General features: G+C 42.2%; 1 protein-coding gene across 1 annotated transcript in view; it reads right to left on the bottom strand.

Moving 5' to 3' along the window:
• Window positions 1–23,185, bottom strand: part of LOC306766933 (inactive dipeptidyl peptidase 10-like) — a gene marked incomplete at both ends in the record, with an annotated part of 238,030 nt that extends 214,845 nt beyond the window's left edge. Inside the window, 3 exons of the mRNA XM_079254791.1 lie at window positions 8,956–9,051; window positions 12,179–12,290; window positions 23,129–23,185. Of these exons, the coding sequence (XP_079110917.1) occupies window positions 8,956–9,051; window positions 12,179–12,290; window positions 23,129–23,185 (265 nt within the window). The remainder of the gene's footprint in view (window positions 1–8,955; window positions 9,052–12,178; window positions 12,291–23,128) is intronic.
• Between the last annotated feature and the right edge of the window lie 338 nt (window positions 23,186–23,523).

The raw sequence follows: 23,523 nt of genomic DNA, 5'->3' as shown, positions 1-23,523 counted from the left end.
ATCTAAACCCACAATAGAAACTATAGTATGAGCAGCCGATCGCTTCTTCACAAGATTTGAAAGGTATTTACCACGTTTATCTCCGGATTCGTAAAGTTTCTGTTTAGCAAATTTAAGAGAGTCTTCTGCTTTTTGAATTAGAAGAGTATTCAAAGCTGCTCTGGCAGCTGAAATTTCTGTAAGTAATTCAGGATTGGGTGTAGAAATATGTTTCTGTTCAAGGTCAGCTAAGCTAGATTGAAGATGCTTAATATGTTCTGTTCTATGTCGTTTCTTAGATGCCATATAGGAAATAACCAGCCCCCTGCAATAGGACCTACAAGTTTCCCAAAGAATAGAAGGATTTTTAGCAGAAACAGAGTTAATGCACAAAAAAATCTTCAAGTCAGAATTTAAGTAAGAAATAAAAGCATCTTCTTAAAGAAGAAAGGGGGGAAATCTTCAAAATTTGGACAGGGAAGCATTATTGGTAAAATTGTAAACCATAAATACAGGAGCATGATCAGAAAGTATAATGTTGCCGATAGAACAAGAGAGAACGTGGGCTATATTAGTGGAAGGAACAAAAAAGTAATCAAGTCTGGAGTAACTTTTATGTGGAGGAGAGAAGAATGTAAACTCCTGGATTGTTCGATGTAAGCATCTCCAAACATCAGAAAACCCTGTATCTTGGCATAAAGAGGAGAGCATTTTGGCCTGTTTGGACATACATAAACCATGGACTGGACATTTATCAATAGAGGGGTCGAGAACACAATTAAAATCACCCCCGACAAACAAGTGATCAGAGGCCAAATTTGCAAACTGTGAAAACACTTTCGACAAAAAGTCGGGCGAATATCCGGGTGAACGGTATAAATTTAAAAGTGAAACAGTCTGACCAAAGAGTGTACCTGAAACCCTGACAAAGCATCCTGAAGGATCTACAATAGCAGGATCTACAGGATCTACAATAGGATCTGTAGCAGTGAAAGGGACTTTTTTGTTAACCAAGATTGCCACCCCTCTGGCATATGAAGAATAAGAAGTTGCAAAAACTTGACCAGCCCAGCTCTTATGGAGTTTAGTCAAATCTTTGTTTTCACAATGAGTTTCCTGAAGAAATGCAATAGAAATCTCCTCTCTCTTTAAAAATAAATAAATTGCAGCTCTCTTAGCAGATTTTTGTAAACCTCTCACATTCCAGGAACAAAATTTAATATTTACGTTGGACCTTATAATGACAAAAAAAAAAAAAAATTGCAAAAATGTAAATGCTGACATCATGCAAAAGAGATAAAAATTTACATGCAGAAAACAATCAGCTATAAGGCATTGACAAATACTCTCGTCCTGAGCAACGAACAAAGAAAAAGAACTAGAACAATTAAACAAAACAAAAATACTAAGCCAAAATAAAATAATGGGGTCTTTCCCTAAAAACAAAGGGACAACTCTCTCATATTCTACTGTTCTCAAACAGAGCATAGACACACCATCGAATAAGCAGCAATTGCGCCACTTGGCGTTACAAAGAAAACAAATTATAGGCAGTCATGATCAGCAACCAATACATCAGACAATATAAATCACGTATTAGTACTTGCATCAGTCAGAAGTGAGTGAGTGTAGAAAGGCGAGGACCTCATCAGGAGATGTGTACTTCTTCTTGGCACCATTGTAAGAAACCTGCAAAGTGGCTGGATAAAATAACCCGTAGGATATTCCCTGGTCCCGTAGCTGGCGTTTAACTGGATCAAAGGCCTTACGCTTCTTCACGACGGAGGCAGAGAAGTCATTATAGAAGAAAAGTCGGGACCGGTTGTACGCAAGAGCGTCACCTTGACTGGCCCTGCGCGCCACCTCCATCACCCGCTGCTTGTCTTGAAATGCATGGAAGCATCGCAGCAACGGCCGAGGTTTGTTACAGCGGCAGACAGCTGTGACCCAGGTACCCGGTGTGCGCGCTCAAGCCGAATACGCCCCGTGTCAGTGGGTATCTTAAGAAACTGAGGTAACCACGACTCCAAAAAATGAACCGGCTGATTCGTCTCCAAGCCCTCAGCCATACCCAAAAGTCGGATATTGAGACGTCTGCTGTAGTTTTCTGCTATGTCAGCCTTTTCAGATGATAAACGGACTTCCTTCTCCAGCTGTCCGATTCTGGATTCATAGGCTGCAATCATGTCTTCGGAGGCTAGTATCCTAGCTTCAGCCTCATCAAGCCGCGTGTTTGTGGCTTTAGTATCTTCAGCATGCTGGCGTACCGTTGTAGACAATGGGCCCAGCTTATCATCAATCACTTTTGTTATGTTAGCCGTCATAGCCTCAAAGGCTATGACGGCAAAGCCATGGCTGGGTCTAGGTCAACGGTAGCTTCGTTAGCATCAGGGCTAGACGGCCCTTCGCCATCTTGGTGCGAGTCGTTGTTCCCTGAGGACGCATCATTTTTGTCTTTTGGTTTCCTTGGTTTCCCATGCTATCAAAAGATTGAGGCCAAAATGATTCTAGGGACATAGCTCGTAGTATCTACTAAAAATTCGGGTGGTTACCGAGCAGATTGTCAGGATATTAGAAAAAATGTAGCCAAGTGGCACGGAGCTCACCGCCATCACTTGACCCCCCGAACTACACATGGCTGTGTGCCGTGCACTGCAGCCATATAAACACATGGCGGAACACGGAGCTTGCAGGAGACTAAGAGCGCAACAATTATTAGAGCGATCGTAAAATAAAGAGTATAATTTAGTTTTTTAATATGAACATCACAATTAGTTATATTAGTATTCTGGTATTTTTAACGATAGTTCTTCAGCAGATTTAACATATTTTTCTTGATTGTTTTTAGTATAGTTTTGTTTTGTTACACATCTGGAGGTGATGGCTCATCAGCTGTTGGCAGACTGAGGAGAGTGGAGGATTTTTCTTCCAGACCAGAATCCTGCAGTGAGGATGAAGACTTTTTCCCTGAAGGCCACAACATGCAAGTCCATCTTTCTGGATAATTCCCTCCGTTTTACCCGCCGTTTATCTGTTTGTGTTGAAGATAACTCAGAGTTCTGGATGGATTTTGATGGAATTTTCAGGACTTGTTGGAAATGTGAAAAGGAAGAACTGATTGCATTTTGGTGGTGATCCGGAAGGATTCTATAACATTGTGCTTGGCGGAGGTCTGCGCACTCCGAGTGCTTTTTCTAGTTTTATTCTTATCATGATTCAAATTTCGAAACTTTACATCATTATTTTTGTTATTCAGTTTTTTTTTTCCTTTTTTAAAATATTTTTATTTCTTTATTAGCCTCAATAAAGTTGGAGGGTGCTCGTGCTGTCGTAGTCGACACCTGTGATCCATTACTCATTCAAATCTTTTCTTGCTCTCTGGCTGTGATTGGTCCAACCGGTCACACCTTCAGTTCAATTCAATTCAATTCAACTTTATTTGTATAGTGTCAAATCACGGCAATGCCATCTCAAGACGCTTTACAGACAGGAAAAAAAACATAATGATCTTCATAATGACCTTCATCTCCTCCCTTCTCCCTGGACAACTGATGCTCCAATCACGGCTGGTTCTACCAACCACCAGGAAATAAAAGACACCTGGAAGCCTTCAGTCAGGGCAGCTGCTTGCTCCTCAGTTTTTTTGTGCTTGGACTTATGGTGAGATTTCCAGGGGAGATTTGTTTTTAGTATAGGTCCTTTGTTTGTGGTTGCTTGGTTGTCAACAGTCGTATTAAAAGTACGTGGCTTTGAGCTACGGTTAAACGGCTGTTTAAGTTTTGTTTTATGGTCGTTTATGGTTGTTTAAAGCCCTGATAGCTTCTCTTTCTGTTGGTTTGGTTAGTGAGAAGTTGGGATTGGCTATTGGTGTAGAGTTGGATACCATTTGTTTGTATTTTTCTTTTTAGACAGTTATCGGTGCAGCTTTTGTTTGTATATACTTAACTTTTCCGGCCTGTTTTCCTTTTATGGGCTGTTATTGGCATTTTGTTGTTTTAAGCAGAATCTTTAACCTCAACTCCTTTATTATTGCTTTTATTTAGATTTTTTATACCTCATCTCCTAATGTGACAATAAATTGGTATTGGTCCAACTTTCAACATCTTGCCACACTTATCTCTTGTTCGGCACATTTGCCCTCACAGAGTTGGGTCATAACAGAGGGGTTAAAAAAAGCAGAAGAGCATCCAACCAAATCACAGCATGAACTTGATGTGAAGCCAAATTGTCGTCAGTGTCACAGAACTTGTGAGCGTGGTCGAAGGAGTTGTGGCGACAGAAATTGAAGTTGTAGTCATAGCTGTGGTCAGGATTTGTCAGCAGCTCTTTTGAACAGCTCAATCACTACCACCTTTTATGCTCCTAATAAGGAATGTATCTCCTAAACTAAAATACATTTCACTTCCTCATTTTAATAATCTTTTATGGCATTTATACTTCATAGCTTTGTAGTTTAAGTTGTTCAGATCATAGAAATATAAAATATTTGAGGATACTGACACCACCACTAGGGTTGCCACCCATCCCGTAAAATACGGAATCGTCCTTTAATTGACAGAAAAAACATTGCATCCCAGATTGAACCAATACGGGACGCACTTTGTTCAACATTTTCATAACTATCCAACAGCCTACACATGTCGGTCACATCAACACTCAATCTAAAAATAATTAACTAAATAAAGCACAGCAGCCAGTAAAAACGTTCTTTTCATGCAGAAACTGCGCAGGTCCATCCTCCTCCCCTCTGCGCCTGCGTGTTGGACAGTCACGGTTGCCTAGAGACAGACATGACTCGTGCACGCTCTGTATTAAACATGTCTACTGTAGCCTACCTGGTTCTCTACCTGCTGGAAATAAAAAGCACATGTAAAACAGACGTGAAGAGGCGCAGCTGCAGCGTTGGTGAAGATGTTTGTAAGTCAGATTGTAGAACAGTAACCGTTCAGTCGCACACGGTGGACTGTCTGACATCTAACAGCATTCAAACACAGGATTAAACAAGGAGGAGCGGCATTTCACGGGACAACGTGGAGTCTAGGTGCCATCATCACCATGCTCCCACACTGTAAACATTTTATCACAAACGTTTATTTCTGTTCCTTTTCTTTTTCTTAGAAAACTCACTAAATATGCTAAAGTAGGCCACAGGAACTATTTCATGTTGGCCTCTATAGTTTTTATGCCAAACAACTGTTGTTAAGTAACGTTTCTCTCATTCACCTGTCAAAAATCAGCTGATCTGAACCAGCTGATTAACGCGTTGCTATAGCAACACCTGTAACAGAATGATAAGACAGTAAGTTAACTTGTCCATCTATCAGTGACCATGGTGTAGATGATATGATTGTGTCATCCCACCCCCCCTTTTATCACATGCAAGTGAAGAGACACAGGTGTAATTATTTGTAAAGTTCTATATTACACACTCTATACACCGAAATCATCTTAAAGGTTAATTAATTACACAATACCTGAGTATTGTACTTATGGCACTTTATTATATAAAGTATTTTCCTCATGTTAGTAGAGATCCATGTAATCACAGCTTTATGTTGCCTAATTAGCTAAACTTTATATGCAACAATGTTAGCTTAAATAACTGACTAAAGTTTCTGCAGACAATCTGTGCTGTGGCCACGAGGCAACTGGGAAGACAAAGGCAAACCAGAATTGGAGGAAGAGCAGCTTTTGTGGCCATAGATGGAGGCAAACTCAGGCACAGAAGAAAGGTAAAAAAGTTTCTCTCTGTAATTCTTACATTTCTTACTCTGGTCAGGGAGTACCTTTTTTTTTTATTAACAGCTGACTTGTTAGAACTCTATGTAAGCTTGTAATAATGCTTACCACTGAATGTTGTCAAATAAGACCGACCCAGAACTCAGAGAGGTAATTACATTTAGGTCTTTGTATCGTAAGTTTAGTCAGAGGTGCACTCTTCTGCTAAAAGATAGAGCTGGATGGTAAACTGGATGCCAGTCTGGCCCGAACTGGCAGGCTGGTTGTGGTTCTGGAACACATCCATGTAGTGGGAAACATCATGAAGAAGTTGTAGCTTGGCTTGGTGGAAACTGAGGCCCGATTTGGCTGTTTCAGAGTCCGATTGAGACCACTAAGGACTTAAGGTTGAGTTAAAAGGAGCCTGGCTTGACCCAAAACAAAGCTGTTATCTAAATCTGGCTCCCTTCGTTGGCAGAGCAGGCTGGTTATCACGTCTCCTGGAATGAAATGCTGCCTGAAGCTCTTTCACCATCTTCTCTGGACCTTGCCCCTCCCCCCACTTACGGATGGCGAGTTGGAGATGCTCCTGACTGGCTGCGAATTGATTGGCCATGCTGGGAGAGTCCACCCCACCCTCTTATATGTCTCTCACATATACTATATATCAAAGATGGGCGGAGCCTCCGTGACTTCACCCGTAGGTTTATATATATAAACCTACGGGTGAAGCGACAAGATATATATATATATATATATATATTTATATATATATATATATATATATATATATATATATATATATATATATATATATATATATATATATATATATATATATATATTGTCGCTGGGGGTGTACTCTTTTGAGAGACATTTCTGTACCCTTCAGTTCTGGTCTATTTTTGTACCTTATCAAGTTCAACCTCACCTTATCAAGTCATGTTTTTTTATGTTTTCACAGGATTAGGCCTGGTCCATGCAATTTAGCAATATTATCTTACCTTTAATCTAGAAATAATCTAGAAATATCAGGCATATACATATATATATATATATATATATATATATATATATATATATATATATATACATATATATATATATATATATATATATATATATATATATATATATATATATATATATATATATATATATATATATATATACATATATATATATATATATATATACATATATATATATATATATATATATATATATATATATATATATATATATATATATATGCCCGATACTGTTTCTGTACAGCATTTTTTTTTGTCTAATCTTGGACAAGTTGTACTGGATATGGATCCAGTACAACAGTCCAGTCCATTTCCCCACTGTGAGATTCAGGTTTTTCATTCATTAATCTAAGTTCAGTCTAAATCAATTAGTTTGTTATTCCAGTTTTGTTTGAAATCTTTGTATGCCACAAAGCATCTGGGCACCTCAGAAAAACTCTGTAAAAAACACCTTAGAAGATGTTTAAAAGTCTATTTAGCATATTTTTCAGTATGGGCAAGGATCATGTGGACTCACCTGGAGAAGACGGTCCTGGGTTTTCTGACTTTTAGAGGTGAAGAGCTCTTACCGACCGGTCTTAAAACTTGTGAAAAATAAATCCAGAAGGCAATTGGTACCAGTAATAAGGAAATATGTAAGATCTGGCAGATCAGTGATCCCCGGGGTTCTTATAACAGACTGTCAGATAATGGTTCCATTAGCTATCGAGTGACTCACCACCGACATTTTGTTCATCCTGTTGACATTGAACGAGCATGGTGAAATTCTAAAGAACAAGTCTACGGATACAGAAGAAATTTGACAGAAAGCTTTGAGGATAAACTTCGGGTTCATAGAGTGGAACCACTGGCTTGGAAGAGAACATAGGGCTGGAATTCTTGGGCGCTTGTTTTAAGATATAAGAGCATGTTATAAGGTGTAAAAATGAGGACAATGGATCTGTGGACTTTCCAAGGTAAAGCTATGTGGTCATTACCTCCCTGTACTCCATGTTTTAGACATGATCCTCCTCCAAAGCACCTAATTCAGATTATTGAACTTCTTCATCAAGTTCTTTGCAGCCTGTTAACGAGTCTTTATTTCATCCAGGTGTGTTGAGGTAGGGTTGCCAATAAAACGTGCAGGGTTGGGGGTCCTGAGGACCAGAATTGAGAAACACTGTGACAGATCAACAGGTAACAGCAGTACGTGACACCATACAGGGCATTATATTTTTTTTTCTTCATCAATATTTATGTTTGTGTCTATGTGTGCTCAATAAATAATGATTGAGTTTCAAAGAAACATAACCGGTTTGTGTTGCTCACAAATAAGGTGTAATGTAAAATCAGTCAGGTAGTACCTGCAAAACCATGGGAACTAAGCTGGCTTTATTTTACAGGACTTTCTAAGTACATCATCAGATATTCCTCAGTAATTACCCAGTAAAATACATATAATACCCACTGAAAAACTCTTTGATACCAACTTGAACATTATGCATGAGCAACTTACGTTTGATTTAACAGTAACACAAATTGACATTTAAAAAAATTCATCTTTAGTTTCCCAAAAATACATGTTCTATCATGTTTTCTTCCATGTATTTCTGATGACAAATATAACTAAACCTGGAAATAAGAAAGGGTTTTCACTGTACTTCAGCTGTACATATTCACTTACATGTTCCTGTAGTTACCAAGTAGTTTGTTGCTTAGTAGCTAGAAGTTCAGTGGTAAATTCTGATTAGTTAAACTATAAAATCAGTAGTTTCTTCATATTTACCCATTAAATGTAGTTGCAATTATCAGGTAAGTCAGTGAATTCAGTAGTTACGTACTTAGTAAATAGCTGGTGATCAAGGGACTGTAAAAGAAAGGCTTAACCAGCATTCTGCTCAATCAGACCTCTGAATGGTTTCTCCACATTGCAATTTGTAATACCTTGTTCATTTTTACCTTTTTAATAGACTTTGTAATTATTTTTACTTCAGAACCAGACTCCTGACTGACAGACTGCTTGCCTCCACATGCGGAAGTGTGAAACTGTTTTTATGCTGTAAACCACTTTGCGGTGCATCTGTGTGAAAAGTGCAATATAGAAATAAAGTTTGATTGGAAGTCTAGCTGACTGTTCTAACTAACTTTATACAGTCATCATGCGGTGGATAGAAGTATTTTTTCTCTTGCATGTTTGAAATGTTTGATGTTCCATCTGATCGGACTTCTGGTCTGTTGTCTTTCTTACCGCTAATCCACTTTGCATCGGGATCGTGTATTTGGAAATTTCTTTTAAAGAGATCATCCAGAGTCAGCTGCGATCCAGAAGGTTTACCTCCATTATCTATAAGCAGAAAACACAAATCAATGAACATTCCTCGAGTTGGAACAAACTGCAGACTCAGCAGTGCATTGGACCACTAGAAGTCGACTGAGCTAATTCACAAACATGAGGGAAAAATTAAGCCGTTTCTGCTGTAAACATGTTTATTTCTGCTGTAAACGTGTTTATTCCTGCTGTAAACATGTTTATTTCTGCTGTAAACATGTTTATTTCTGCTGTAAACATGTATATTCCTGCTGTAAACATGTTTATTCCTGCTGTAAACATGTTTATTTCTGCTGTAAACATGTTATTCCTGCTGTAAACATGTTTATTTCTGCTGTAAACATGTTTATTCCTGCTGTAAACATGTTTATTACATCTGTAAACATGTTTATTTCTGCTGTAAACATGTTTATTCCTGCTGTAAACATGTTTATTCCATCTGTAAACATGTTTATTCCTGCTGTAAACATGTTTATTCCTGCTGTAAACATGTTTGTTCCTGCTGTAAACATGTTTATTCCTGCTGTAAACATGTTTATTCCTGCTGTAAACATGTTTATTTCTGCTGTAAACATGTTTATTCCTGCTGTAAACGTGTTTATTTCTGCTGTAAACATGTTTATTCCTGCTGTAAACATGTTTATTCCTGCTGTAAACATGTTTATTTCTGCTGTAAACATGTCATTCCTGCTGTAAACATGTTTATTTCTGCTGTAAACATGTTTATTCCTGCTGTAAACATGTTTATTACATCTGTAAACATGTTTATTTCTGCTGTAAACATGTTTATTCCTGCTGTAAACATGTTTATTCCATCTGTAAACATGTTTATTTCTGCTGTAAACATGTTTATTCCTGCTGTAAACATGTTTATTTCTGCTGTAAACATGTTTATTCCTGCTGTAAACGTGTTTATTTCTGCTGTAAACATGTTTATTCCTGCTGTAAACATGTTTATTTCTGCTGTAAACATGTTTATTCCTGCTGTAAACGTGTTTATTTCTGCTGTAAACATGTTTATTCCTGCTGTAAACATGTTTATTTCTGCTGTAAACATGTTATTTCTGCTGTAAACATGTTTATTCCTGCTGTAAACATGTTTATTTCTGCTGTAAACATGTTATTCCTGCTGTAAACATGTTTATTTCTGCTGTAAACATGTTTATTCCTGCTGTAAACATGTTTATTACATCTGTAAACATGTTTATTTCTGCTGTAAACATGTTTATTCCTGCTGTAAACATGTTTATTCCATCTGTAAACATGTTTATTTCTGCTGTAAACATGTTTATTCCTGCTGTAAACGTGTTTATTTCTGCTGTAAACATGTTTATTCCTGCTGTAAACATGTTTATTTCTGCTGTGAACATGTTTATTTCTGCTGTGAAGTTGGTCTTTTTAACATGGGAGTCGATGGGAATTTGCTCTGTTTTGCAGCCCCTAGTGGATGTAGGGGGAACTGCAGTTTTATGCACTTCAGCATAGGCTTCACTTTTAACCACCGGAGGCTCTGCCCATCTTTCATATACAGCTATGGTCAGGCTTCACCACTTTAATTGGGAGACGGTGCAATATGTCTTCCAAAAAGTTAGAATGGTGCTTTCATGAGAAAATCAGCAGATCTGTGAAAAACAGACCTGGGAGAAACATTGACTGGAGCATTCCAAAGTTTGCAGGGTTCTTTCAGTCTCAAATGGAAGACAGCAGAGGAAATGGACCATCCATCCCACCAGAGGAAGCATTGCACTATGTTCAGTTCTTAATATCTGTTTTATCATTTTTCAGACTTTGAATTTTGTACTTTTGAACTTTGTCTGTAGTTGGTGTTGACACGTATTTACTGAGTCACCTTCTTCATCCTGAGAAGTAGAAATACATTTTAATGCAATTTGTTTGAGCTTTACTTTACTCCAATAACGGATATTTCTGTGATTCTTTGGGTATTATTTGGGTATACAGATAGTACTCACTTTAGGTGACCTGACACCATATACTTAATAAATAGGTAATAAATGCTCTGTAACTACTTACAATAATGAATTCCTATATTAATAACTATGTGTAAGACATTGGTTTGAAAAGAAATTTGTGAATTTGTAAAGAATATTAAGATATCTACTAACCACTAGCACACACCTTATCCCTATAAGTACAAGCATACGTAAAAATAAGTCATAACTGGTTGGTAAATGATGTAATACTGGATTTTGAAATGCTGAATCTATATTTTATGGTATGAAAATACAATCAATAAATTTTATTGTAGATATGCTTATTAATAAAGAGTAAAACATTATTAAATGTGTTTATAAAGTATCTACCAATGAGTATTAATGTGAGAAACTTTCTTAATAAATTGTTAATTCAGGAATTCTGAACTCCTAATGTGCTCATCAATGATGAGTAAAACATCTACAACTGTTCTGAAAAATTATGAATTCAGTATTTATTAATAATTAACTAATGCTTCAGAGTGTGTAGTTGTTATAAAATGTTTGCTTTTTTTTAAATGTACATACACACACATAAATGTTCCAGCAGAAAAGCTGGGGCAGCGGCACTGTGTCCAATAACCACAAATGAAATTAATTAAATGTGTTCAACTAGGAATATTTTTCACTGAAATTTGCTCTTAGCTTGAAAGGATGCGCTGTCAGCCAAAGGACAGAGCTTCACTGCACTCTAAGCCCGAGGAGAGCTTGTCTGGGCCACTTCCCCCACATGTAAATAAAAATAAATCAAATTAAAAGTATTGGCGCGATTTTCTGTCATTTAAAAAAATACTTATGTTTTTTTGTGAAAGAATGGGATTACTAATTAGATGAACTTGGCATATCTAGTTGCTAGGCAACAGAGGACTGGAGTGCTATGAGTAATTTATGAAGACTAGGTAGGCTGTCTTATTTCACTAATGTTAAGTGTGTTACAAAGTCTGCCAACAATGTAGAAACTTCGTACGCATACGTAGTCTGCACACTCTGAATTGGGACACAGCAATGAACTATAAGCAATTGAACATTACTTTTCAAATCACTCACAATTTAAATTGGAATAATCTTATAAAATTATACAATTTCTTCAAACCTCCAAAACAATGTTATTTTGTTATAGGATGTTAAAAACGAAAAAAAGGAAGTCTCACCCTTAGACAGCAGAACAATAGAAAGTCCAATTAATGACAGCACAACCAAAATAACCAGCAGAGAAATGCCAATGCCCTTCCAGTTTCTGTCTGGTCCAGTGGGTCCAATTTCCTGTCAAAGAAAACAAATAGTTCATATTTTAGGATTTCATTTCATTAAAAAATTAATTCATGATAAAGTGGAGTTGTAGCCTTGTAGTTACAAAGGTTGTCTCATGTCTGGTGAAGCCAGATCCCTGTTTTGCAAACAGAGGTGAACACAGTGGATCTTTATTATTAATAATAATAATAATAATAATAATAATAATAATAATAATAATAATAATAATAATAATAATAATAATAGATTCGTTTGATATAGAGCTTCTAAAGGCACCCAAAGTGCTTTACATTGGATTTATTATTCATTCACTCCTCGTTCATGTGTAGCTACAGCTGCCCTGGAACACACTGTAAGAAAACCAGTGCAGACTAGCAGTCTCTTCAGCTACCACCAAAACATTCCCGATGATGACACTGGAAGCAAGTAGAGGAGAGTGAGGTGTCCTGCCCAAGAACACAGTGACTGGGAGAGCAGTTGAGTTAACTGGTCTCTAAATTCTCTAGGTTTGAGTGTGGGTGATTGTTTCACTCTGTGTTGGTCCTTTGATGGACTGGTCTATGTGTACCTGTCTCTAAGATGGTAACTGCTGGGATAGATTCCTTCTTCCCCGTAAGGCACAATTACACAAGAGGAGTTCTCTAGCATAGAAACTAAGAATTATCTTACCTTTAAAAAATAAGCACATGTGTACTTAATTCAAAATTTTTAATCTTACTTAAATTTCAGTTTTTGCAGTGTTTCTATGTATAGAATTTCTGGGATCAGGTGAAGAATCTTGTTTGGTGAACTCAGGATTGAATTTTTGATGTGGTTCTGTTGGCGCCATCAGTCCCCCTCTCCGACCACTTTACACCAGAGAATCAGCACCTCCAAATCTGAGACCATGTTCCTTAGCTATAAAAAGATTGGAGTGTCCTCTCTGGGTCAGGAATGAGCCCCTGACACAAGTGGAGGGGTTCCTGTATGTTGGGGTGTTGTTCAGGTTGGAGGGGGAGATAAAACCTATTCAGGGTACTTTACATCAAATTAATTTTCACAGGTACCCTCAACCTTGACACATTATCACCAGAAGTACTGCCTCCAACTGAAAGTCCTGCCCCTTGGAAAGTCCTGTCTTAGAACCTGGAAATCCAACCACCAACTGGAAGTTAACTATGCCTTCCCACACCCGTTCATATGGTTTAAGCCAATGAGTAGAGGACAGGTGTAATGGTGGGTTGAGTAGAAGTAGGAAAATGCCCAGATCTCCTTACTTTTCTTCTCTTTTACAGAAAAAACAAAGAAATACAAACAGCTGTGACACGAGCATCTGACATCGGTACCAGATGTAGTGTCATTCCTGATATGAGCAAGAATGACTTACTGAGGGATATCTGACTGAACTGTACCCCTCCAATGATAAGTGGAACAATTGTAACCTTCTATTAAACTTTAGGTAAATACCCAGAGCTACTGTCAAGACAGTTCTGTATTTCCAATGGTATCAGATGCCTCCATAGAAGTCTGCATGAGAAATGGTTCCTATCACTATGAGGTGTGAACGGAGTGGGGCACTCAAAAATTCAAAAAGGCTCACACGTACCATCTCATGTGGTGGAGCTACTATGGAGGAGGTATGTGATAATACCAGCCACAGCGTCTCAAGACCCTATGTGGAGTGACCCCGCACCCATTAAGGTGTCAATGCAATGGCTTTCAAAATAAAATGACCATGGTAAATGAAATAGTTTAGAAGCAAAAGCTCCTACTCAGCTGGCTGCTTTGTATCACTGTTTTTCAAGTTCCTCACAAAGAAAACAAGTGTCTACATTTTCCTGTCTGTCGAGAAGGGTTCCATATTTTAATTAACATGGTTATTTTATTGTTTTATGTCGATGGCTCTATTTTACTCATTCTTTGTTCAACTCATTTGTGTTTCAACTGTATATATGAAACAATATGTTTAATATCTATGAAAGATTAAATTGGGCATGTTTGTGTTGCAGACTTGAAGCTTGGGTAGGTAGTGTTTAGGAGCTAGTAGGACCCTGTCTTGGCCCCTCCCCCTACCTTGGCTCCTCCCCCTGTCTTGGCTCCTCCCCTCTCTGGTTCTCCTCCTTGCGTGATCCGAGGCTTTTTTATTCACAGCTTTTTCCACCAACGATTTTCTCTTTCTCGGCTGTTTAGCAGGAGGAGGCAAATGAACCGAGCTGGGTCGGGAAATCCTTCCTGCATTTTCTCAGCCATGTTTGCCTTCCGAGTTTCTTCTTCACTACTTTGTATTTTCATCCTAACATGCTGTTTATATGCAGGGTGTGGCTATCAGGTATGTGCTGCTGGAGGGGGAGGAGGGGAGCCGGGAGAAGAAGCTACGAAATATAAGAACTGAACAACTCCATTTGGGTCTGAACGTTTGGATTGGTCAGAGTTGTTACAGATTTACAGTAAACTGAGGGGTCTAAATATATTTCTTATTGTTCATGATGACAGAATGTATAGACTACTATCAGGATGAGGAACCACTTCACCCAGAGGAACATGTCTCTCAGCAAAAGAAAAATAAATAAAAATGCAATACTTCCATGAGGCTTTGAGAGGGGTGTACAGCAATTTCTTGAAAATTATATTCATTCATTCATTTTCTGAACCGCTTAATCCAATTCAGGGTTGCAGGGAAGCTGGAGCCTATCCCAGCTGGCTTTGGGCGACAGGCAGGGTACACCCTGGACAGCTCGCTGGTCCATTGCAGGGTCACACAGAGAGACGAACAACCACTCATGCTCACACAATTTTTTAGAGTAACCAATTAATGCATGTCTTTGGACGGTGGGAGGAAGCCGGAGTACCTGGAGAGAACCCAAAAAGGCTCATACACGGGGAGAACATGCAAACTCCACACAGAAAGGCCACTGACCAAACCCCTCCCCAGCCAAGTATTGAACCTTCTTGCTGTGAGGCCACAGTGCTAACCACTGTGCCACCGTGCAGCCCCATTATATATAAATTATATATAGCCTAAAAATATTTACAAAATGTAAAATTTTGATGTGTTCGACAATGCTGTTCTGTTTACACTTATGAGCCAATAGCATCCGCCATTGTGGGTTGCCAAGTCATTAAAAAAAAAAATGTTTTCTGCAGTTTAACTGGCACTAGGATTATGGTGCCGTCGGCAAGTCAAGCAAATGCTTTCGAGACTACTTTCCTGTAGTCCTCCTTGCACTTCTTAGTTTGTGTTTTAAGTTGTTTTTGTGTTGCCCTCAATAACTCCCTGTCTCCATCCCTGAAGGCTTTCTTTTTGATGTTCAGCAGCTTTTTCAGGTCACTGGTGATCCAGGGTTTGTTATTGGGTAAGCACCTCACTGTTCTTGTTGGGACGATGCTGTCCACACAGAAGTTTATGTAATCTGTCACACACTCAGTCATGGCGTTGATGTCGTCTCCATGAGGTTCACAGAGGACGTTCCAGTCTGTAGCCTCAAAGCCTCCTCTAAGAGCATCTTCAGCTTCAGCAGACCAGATTTTGATAGTCTTCGTGTAGCTAGAACAGTGTCACTCTTACTCTTGAGGAAATACACAAACACTGCACTAGAAAAATCATCGGTGAATGAAAGCACATATTTCTGGACTCTGGGTGGATTGGTCCAACCAAATCTATATGTACAAGCTCTAGAGGTGTTGTAGCTCTTACATCAGGTTTCCTGTTTCTGTTTTGATGAAATTTGTCTTGAATGCAAACTCCACAGTATGGAAGCCTGCTTGTTGAGCCCTTAACTTTCATGCTGTCAACAACACTCTGTAATCTTAGAATATCATTATTATTGCAGTGCCCCAGAATCTCATGCTATGTCTGCATATCAGAACACCCTTTACATTGGTCATCACATTGATCAGTATTACCTGTATGCAAATAATACAGTCTGTCATGTTCAGAAATGTGGAATTTCGTACCGTCTCTATGGATCAAAACTTCCTTCCCTTTCTTGAACGTCACAGTGGCCCCACTGGAAGTTGCTGCTTTCACTGAGAAGATGTCCTGTGGGTAGGATGGGACGTACAAGGCCTGTTTCAGAACGACCTTCACATGTCTGCCTCCGCTGTCAATCAGACAGACCTCTGCGTCACCACGACCCACTGCCACGCCTTTGCACTTTGTGCCATCAGCCAGCTCCACACAGTGCTCCAGCTTTGAAGTCCTCATCAAAACGTTTAAATTTCCCGAGATCTGTGACGATATGCGAGGTTGCTCCGCAGTCAACTATCAGGCCCTTCAGGTCGATACCTGCCCCCTCGCTCACTCCGAATGCATATTCCTCCCCATCGTTCTGGGCATCTGTTTCACCAGAGGCTTTGCGTACTTCGTCTCGTCCTCTGTGCTGTTTCCGTCTGCAGGTGTTGTCCCGGTATGAGCTGCTCCTGCAGTAGCTGCACCATAGCTTGTGCTGAAAGGTTCTGGCCAGATGTCCCTTCAGGCCGCATCTGAAGCATGTTGCCTTCTCTGGCCCCCGGTCACCTGTGTTGGCAGGTCTCCCTCTCTGATGCAACCGGGTCTTCATCACATTGTCACAAGCTGCAGCAGCACGCATCTTTTCAGTGTCCTCATAGCTCCTTAACTTTGTTTTGAACTCGGCCAAAGATATGGTCTCTTCAAGTTGTGTGACATGGATTGCAAATGGTTGGAAGGATTCTGGAAGCCCCTTTAAAACCATGGCTATCAGTAGGCCATCACTTAAGGCTTCATCAGCATTTCTTAATGCTGTGATAGCAGTCTCAGCACGAATCACGTATTCAGTCACACTTTCATCATCTGACTTTTTAAGTGACGTCAGTTCAGGCTGATTATACGAGGCTTTCCTTTACCTTGATAATAATCTCTCAAAATCCGTAGTGCTTTCCGCCCATCATGAGCTGCCTCATGCATTACCAGTGAAAGGATTTTGTCATCCAAAAACTGGATAAGTTCTGCATATGCCTCGGCATTCTTTGCTGTATGCACGTCTTTGGGAGCAGCAGGTTGGTTTAAAATAGTATCTTTTAACTCTTGTAACCGAAGATGGCCCAAGAATTTAGTCTCCCAAAGTTCATAATTCTATTCATCTCCATCAAACAGAAGCCGAGACCAACAGCTTGTATCAGTTGATCGTCTACTCACTGTGCTTTCAATGTCATCACTTCAGTGGAAACGCACAGTCTTTAACTTATTCTGGGCCCATAACCTGTTAGCAGGTTGAAACTACGCAACGGCTTCGCGTTCAGTTAATACTTCAGCTTTAAGCACACTAATATTATCCAAAGACACACAGGAGACAACTGCTTTCTTTCTGTGGAACAACTGAAAGAAGACCTTATCTCACTTCTTTCATGGACAGCCAGGCTTTCATCAACTTCCCAGAATCAGTTTTAGTAAAGTATCTGTTTTAAATGACCTCTGACCAGTTGCTGAATGCATCCATCCATCCATCCATCTTCTGCCGCTTATCCGGGGTCGGGTCGCGGGGGCAGCAGCCTAAGCAGGGAAGCCCAGACTTCCCTCTCCCCAGCCACATTTGCCAACTCTGCGGGGGGGATCCCGAGGCGTTCCCAGGCCAGCCGAGAGATGTAATCCCTCCAGCGTGTCCTGGGTCTTCCCCGGGGTCTCCTCCCAGAGGGACGTGCCTGGAACACCTCACCAGGGAGGCGTCCAGGAGGCATCCTGACCAGATGCCCGAGCCACCTCAACTGGTTCCTCTCAATGCGGAGGAGCAGCGGCTCTACTCTGAGCCCCTCCCGGATGACCGAGCTCCTCACCCTATCTCTAAGGGAGAGCCCGGCCACCCTGCGGAGGAAACTCATTTCAGCCGCCTGTATACGAGATCTCGTTCTTTCGGTCACGACCCACAGCTCATGACCATAGGTGAGGGTAGGAACGTAGATCGACTGGTAAATCGAGAGCTTCGCCTTCTGGCTCAGCTCCTTCTTCACCACGACAGACCGGCTCAGAGTCCGCATTACTGCAGACGCCGCACCGATCCGTCTGTCGATTTCACGCTCCATCCTTCCCTCACTCATGAATAAGACCCCGAGATATTTAAACTCCTCCACTTGAGGCAGGACCTGACTCCCGACCCGGAGAGGGCAATCCACCCTATTCCGGCTGAGGACCATGGTCTCAGATTTGGAGGTGCTGATTCTCATCCCAGTCGCTTCACACTCGGCCGCGAATCGCTCAAGTGAGAGCTGGAGATCACAACCAGATGAAGCCAACAGGACCACGTCATCCGCAAAAAGCAGGGACCCAATCCTGAGGCCACCAAGTCGGATCCCCTCAACCCCTCGGCTGCGCCTAGAAATTCTGTCCATATAAGTTATGAACAGAATCGGTGATAAAGGGCAGCCTTGGCGGAGTCCAACCCTCACCGGAAACGGATCCGACTTACTACCGGCAATGCGGACCAAGCTCTGACACCTGTCGTACAGGGACCGGATAGCTCGCACAAGGGGGTCCGGTACCCCATACTCCCGAAGTACCCCCCACAGGAGCCCCCGGGGGACACGGTCGAATGCCTTCTCCAGGTCCACAAAGCACATGTAGACTGGTTGGGCAAACTCCCATGCCCCCCCCCCCCCAGGACCCCAGAGAGGGTATAGAGCTGGTCCGCTGTTCCGCGACCAGGATGAAAACCACACTGCTCCTCCTCAATCCGGGATTCGACTATGCGGCGGACCCTCCTCTCCAGGACCCCTGAATAGACCTTACCAGGGAGGCTGAGGAGTGTGATTCCCCTGTAATGGGAACACACCCTCCGGCCCCCCTTCTTAAAAAGGGGGACCACCACCCCAGTCTGCCAATCCAGCGGTACTGCCCCCGATGTCCACGCGATGCTGCAGAGGCGTGTCAGCCAGGACAGCCCCACAGCATCCAGAGCCTTAAGGAACTCCGGGCGGATCTCATCCACCCCCGGGGCCTTGCCGCCAAGGAGCTTTTTGACCACCTCAGCGACTTCAGCCCCAGAGATAGGAGAGTCCACCCCTGAGTCCCCCAGCTCTGCTTCCTCATCAGAAGACGTGTTGGTAAGATTGAGGAGGTCTTCGAAGTATTCCTTCCACCGACCCACAACGTCCCAAGTTGAGGTCAGCAGCACCCCATCTCCACTGTACACAGTATTGATGGAGCACTGCTTCCCCCCCCTGAGCCGCCGGATGGTGGACCAGAATCTCCTCGAAGCCGTCCGGAAGTCTTTCTCCATGGCCTCGCCGAACTCCTCCCATGCCCGAGTTTTTGCCTCGGCAACGGTCGAAGCCGCATGCCGCTTAGCCTGTCGATACCCATCAGCTGCCTCCAGAGTCCCACAGGCCAAGAAGGCCCGATAGGACTCCTTCTTCAGCTTGACGGCATCCCTCACTGCTGGTGTCCACCAACGAGTCCTGGGATTACCGCCACGACAGGCACCAACGACCTTGCAGCCACAGCTCCGGCTGGCCGCCTCAGCAATAGAGGCACGGAACACAGCCCATTCGGACTCAATGTCTCCCGCCTCACCCAACTAGATATAGTTGGAGGTGAGTCCAACTATATCTAGTCGGAACCGCTCAACCTCGCGCACAAGCTCAGGCTCCTTCCCCACCAGAGAGGTGACGTTCCACGTCCCTAGAGCCAGCTTCTGCAGCCGGGGATCGGACCACCAGGGTCCCCGCCCCTTGCTGCCGCCCAGCTCACATTGCACCCGACCCCTACGGCTCCTCCCGCAGATGGTGAGCCCACGGGAGGTGGGGCCCATGTAACCCTTTCGGGCTGAGCCCGACCGGGCCCCATGGGCGAAGGCCCGGCCACCAGATGCTTGCTCTCGTACCCCGCCTCCAGGCCTGGCTCCAGAGGGGGGTCCCGGTAACCCGCGTCCGGGCAAGGGAACATTCATGCCCAGGTTGGTCGTCATCATAGGGGTCTATGAGCCGTGCTTGGTCTGGTCCCTCCCCTAGACACCTGTTTGCCATGGGTGCTGAATGCAAACAAAGATTACTCTTCGGTAATCTTTCAGTTCCCTATTTATCTGCTGTCAGATTTTTAGTCCTTTTTTCCTCTAGGAAGGAGCTTTTTGTTGATTATTGATGTCTTATAGGTGTATCTGTGGGTTGCATGTCAATGTAGAGTAATTTGCTGCAGGATGTTACACAGATGAGAAAACATCTGAGACCCCTTTCATGGGTGTTAAAGGGTTCATTCATTCTCCCAAAACATTCTCTACAGGGGATGGAACAACTGTTTGCCCATCTGTCCTGAGGTAGGAGCTCACTGTGGATTCCTCTCAGCTGTGTGTTAATGTGCCAAGTGGGAATTCTGTTGTACTGCGTTCCTGCTTATCCCTGGAAAAAAACAGCATTTTACAAGTTATGTGCTTCTTCAATGGGCACATGAATACTCTGCTTGAATCAGTCATTTCTAGTTGAAAATATCTAATAAGTAAAAACATGGAGGAAAATCCCAGTTTATAACTTCTGTTCCAGGAACTTTGGGTTGGTCTTGTATTGTAGTTTTCTCTCCACCTTCACTGGTTGGCAATGTTCACTGGCAAGTACAAGTACTTTGCAGCTGCACATGTTTTCCATGTACCTGTACTTTACTTAGGGGCATTTAGGTGTGGATACGTTTAACTACATTTCTACAACACCTTGCATTACACGGGACAGTTGGTTTACATGTCATGTTCTCATAAACAGATGCAGTCATTACATACACGTCATGTATCGTGTTATAAGGACATGCTTTTGTAGTTTAAACTACGGCCTCCAGTCTTACACACCAAAAGCTTTCAATAGATATAAATTACACATAAAATTATTTAAGTGGCATATTATTTACATATGTTGTCATAAGATGGTTTTGTACAGATTACTGGCCAACAATAAACTCAATACAGTGGTCTCTGGAGACCCCCATTACCCCTCCACAGGCCTGGATTGGCCGTCGGGAGCAGCAGACAGTTCCTACTGTTTTGATTTTTGTTTTTCTTTTTTTTTGCTTTTAAGTGGCCTGACTAAAATAAAGAGAGTGAAAAAGTAAAAAGGTACTGTGGCAAAATACCTTGGTGCAGCTGATTGGCTGGCAGAATCTGGCACTCGCCCACAAATAAAACAATTTGTGCTGGTCAGTTGGCTATAATTGATGAAAATATCAGCTGTAAAGTTTTATTTTATTACATCAGACAAACACACTCACACACCCCTCGTTGTCTCTGATCCCAGCACAGGACAGGTCCCCGTCCATCAGACAAACACACTCACACACCCCTCGTTGTCTCTGATCCCAGCACAGGACAGGTCCCCGTCCATCAGACAAACACACTCACACACCCCTCGTTGTCTCTGATCCCAGCACAGGACTGGTCCCCGTCCATCAGACAAACACACTCACACACCCCTCGTTGTCTCTGATCCCGGCACAGGACAGGTCCCCGTCCATCAGACAAACACACTCACACACCCCTCGTTGTCTCTGATCCCGGCACAGGACAGGTCCCCGTCCATCAGACAAACACACTCACACACCCCTCGTTGTCTCTGATCCCGGCACAGGACAGGTCCCCGTCCATCAGACAAACACACTCACACACCCCTCGTTGTCTCTGATCCCGGCACAGGACAGGTCCCCGTCCATCAGACAAACACACTCACACACCCCTCGTTGTCTCTGATCCCAGCACAGGACAGGTCCCCGTCCATCAGACAAACACACTCACACACCCCTCGTTGTCTCTGATCCCGGCACAGGACAGGTCCCCGTCCATCAGACAAACACACTCACACACCCCTCGTTGTCTCTGATCCAACGACAAAAAGCACTGAGATCAGAACTCAGACCAGCAGACACTTTCTGTCCCAACTGTCAGCACATGGAGGTCAAAATGACCAGATTCCAATGAAATACAAGAAACTATGTTTCATGTATGATCACACACACACACAAACACACACACACACAGAAGAAGCATCATGTTTCTTTGGAAGCGACGTCTCAGTTTGTTTCCGCATTGTCAACATGTTGTGTTCCTGCTACCGGATTCTGCTTTGTGGACGTGTAGCTCTCATGAGATCAACAACTGATCTGTAAAATGTAAAAATCTCCTTTTTTTGTTGCTTTTTATCACGTTGCTTTTTATCACGTTGCGTTTTGTCCCGTTGTGTTTTGTCGCGTTGTTCTTTGTCGTGTTGCATTGTGTCGCGTTGTGTTTTGTCGCGTTGTTCTTTGTCACGTTGCGTTTTGTCATGTTGTGTTTTGTCGCGTTGCTCTTTGTCACGTTGCGTTTTGTCATGTTGTGTTTTGTCGCGTTGCTCTTTGTCGTGTTGCGTTTTGTCCCGTTGTTCTTTGTCACGTTGTTCTTTGTCACGTTGCGTTGTCGCGTTGCGTTTTGTTGCATTGCTCTTTGTCCCTTTGCATTTTGTCCCATTGCATTTTGTCGCGTTGCGTTTTGTTGCATTGCTCTTTGTCCCGTTGCATTTTGTCCCATTGCATTTTGTCGCGTTGCGTTTTGTCGTGTTGTGTTTTGTCGCGTTGTTCTTTGTCGTGTTGCCTTTTGTCCCGTTGTTCTTTGTCACGTTGCTTTTTGTCGCGTTGCTTTTTGTCGTGTGACGTCGGGAGGAAGAGGAATCTTAATTTTTTCTGCTCATTCACTATTTGGATCTGGATGCATGGAGTCTCAGACTTTTCCATCTCAGAGCTCCACAGCAACACACCAGTCCTCCTCCCGAAGGTTAGAGACACATTACATCCCCACCTGTGCACGTGCACGAGCATGTGATCCAAGCAGCTGTAGCTTTGTGAAAGTTTTGGGAAGACGATGTTCAAGCGACTTTGAAGATGAAGAAGAAGTCTGACCAGCACAGCGATCACTTACCTTCCCCTCTACAGAGTATCTGCGCGTGTGCTGCGCCGCTCCCGCGCTTTGGTTCATGTTGGACCAAAATCCTGATCAGTCCGCGGATCGGTAGCAGAGTCAGGAGAATGGGCTGCTCTGGGGCGTTTTAGTGTTTGGTCCCCTTCTTAGACACGCAGAGCTTTTCTGTTTTTTCTTCTTTTCCAGCCAATGATGGCTGAGCAGGCTGGCGCCAGCTGTGCTTTCATCCCACAACAGCAATCAGGCTGATGCAGGCTCACCATGCACAGAACGGGACATAATCCACAGAAATCTGGGTTTGTTTACAACTCATTAACTCTTCTCCTTCCACACACAGACTGCGTCTGGAATCACAAAGCTTTTACTTCTACAAACAGGAACTGGGGTTCCTTATT

This window comes from Telmatherina bonti (genome assembly GCF_933228915.1).
Source record: "Telmatherina bonti genome assembly, chromosome: 15".
In the NCBI taxonomy this organism is placed as follows: domain Eukaryota; kingdom Metazoa; phylum Chordata; class Actinopteri; order Atheriniformes; family Telmatherinidae; genus Telmatherina; species Telmatherina bonti.
Note: the sequence above shows the minus strand (reverse complement) of the source record. Positions and strands in the feature narration are given on the sequence as shown.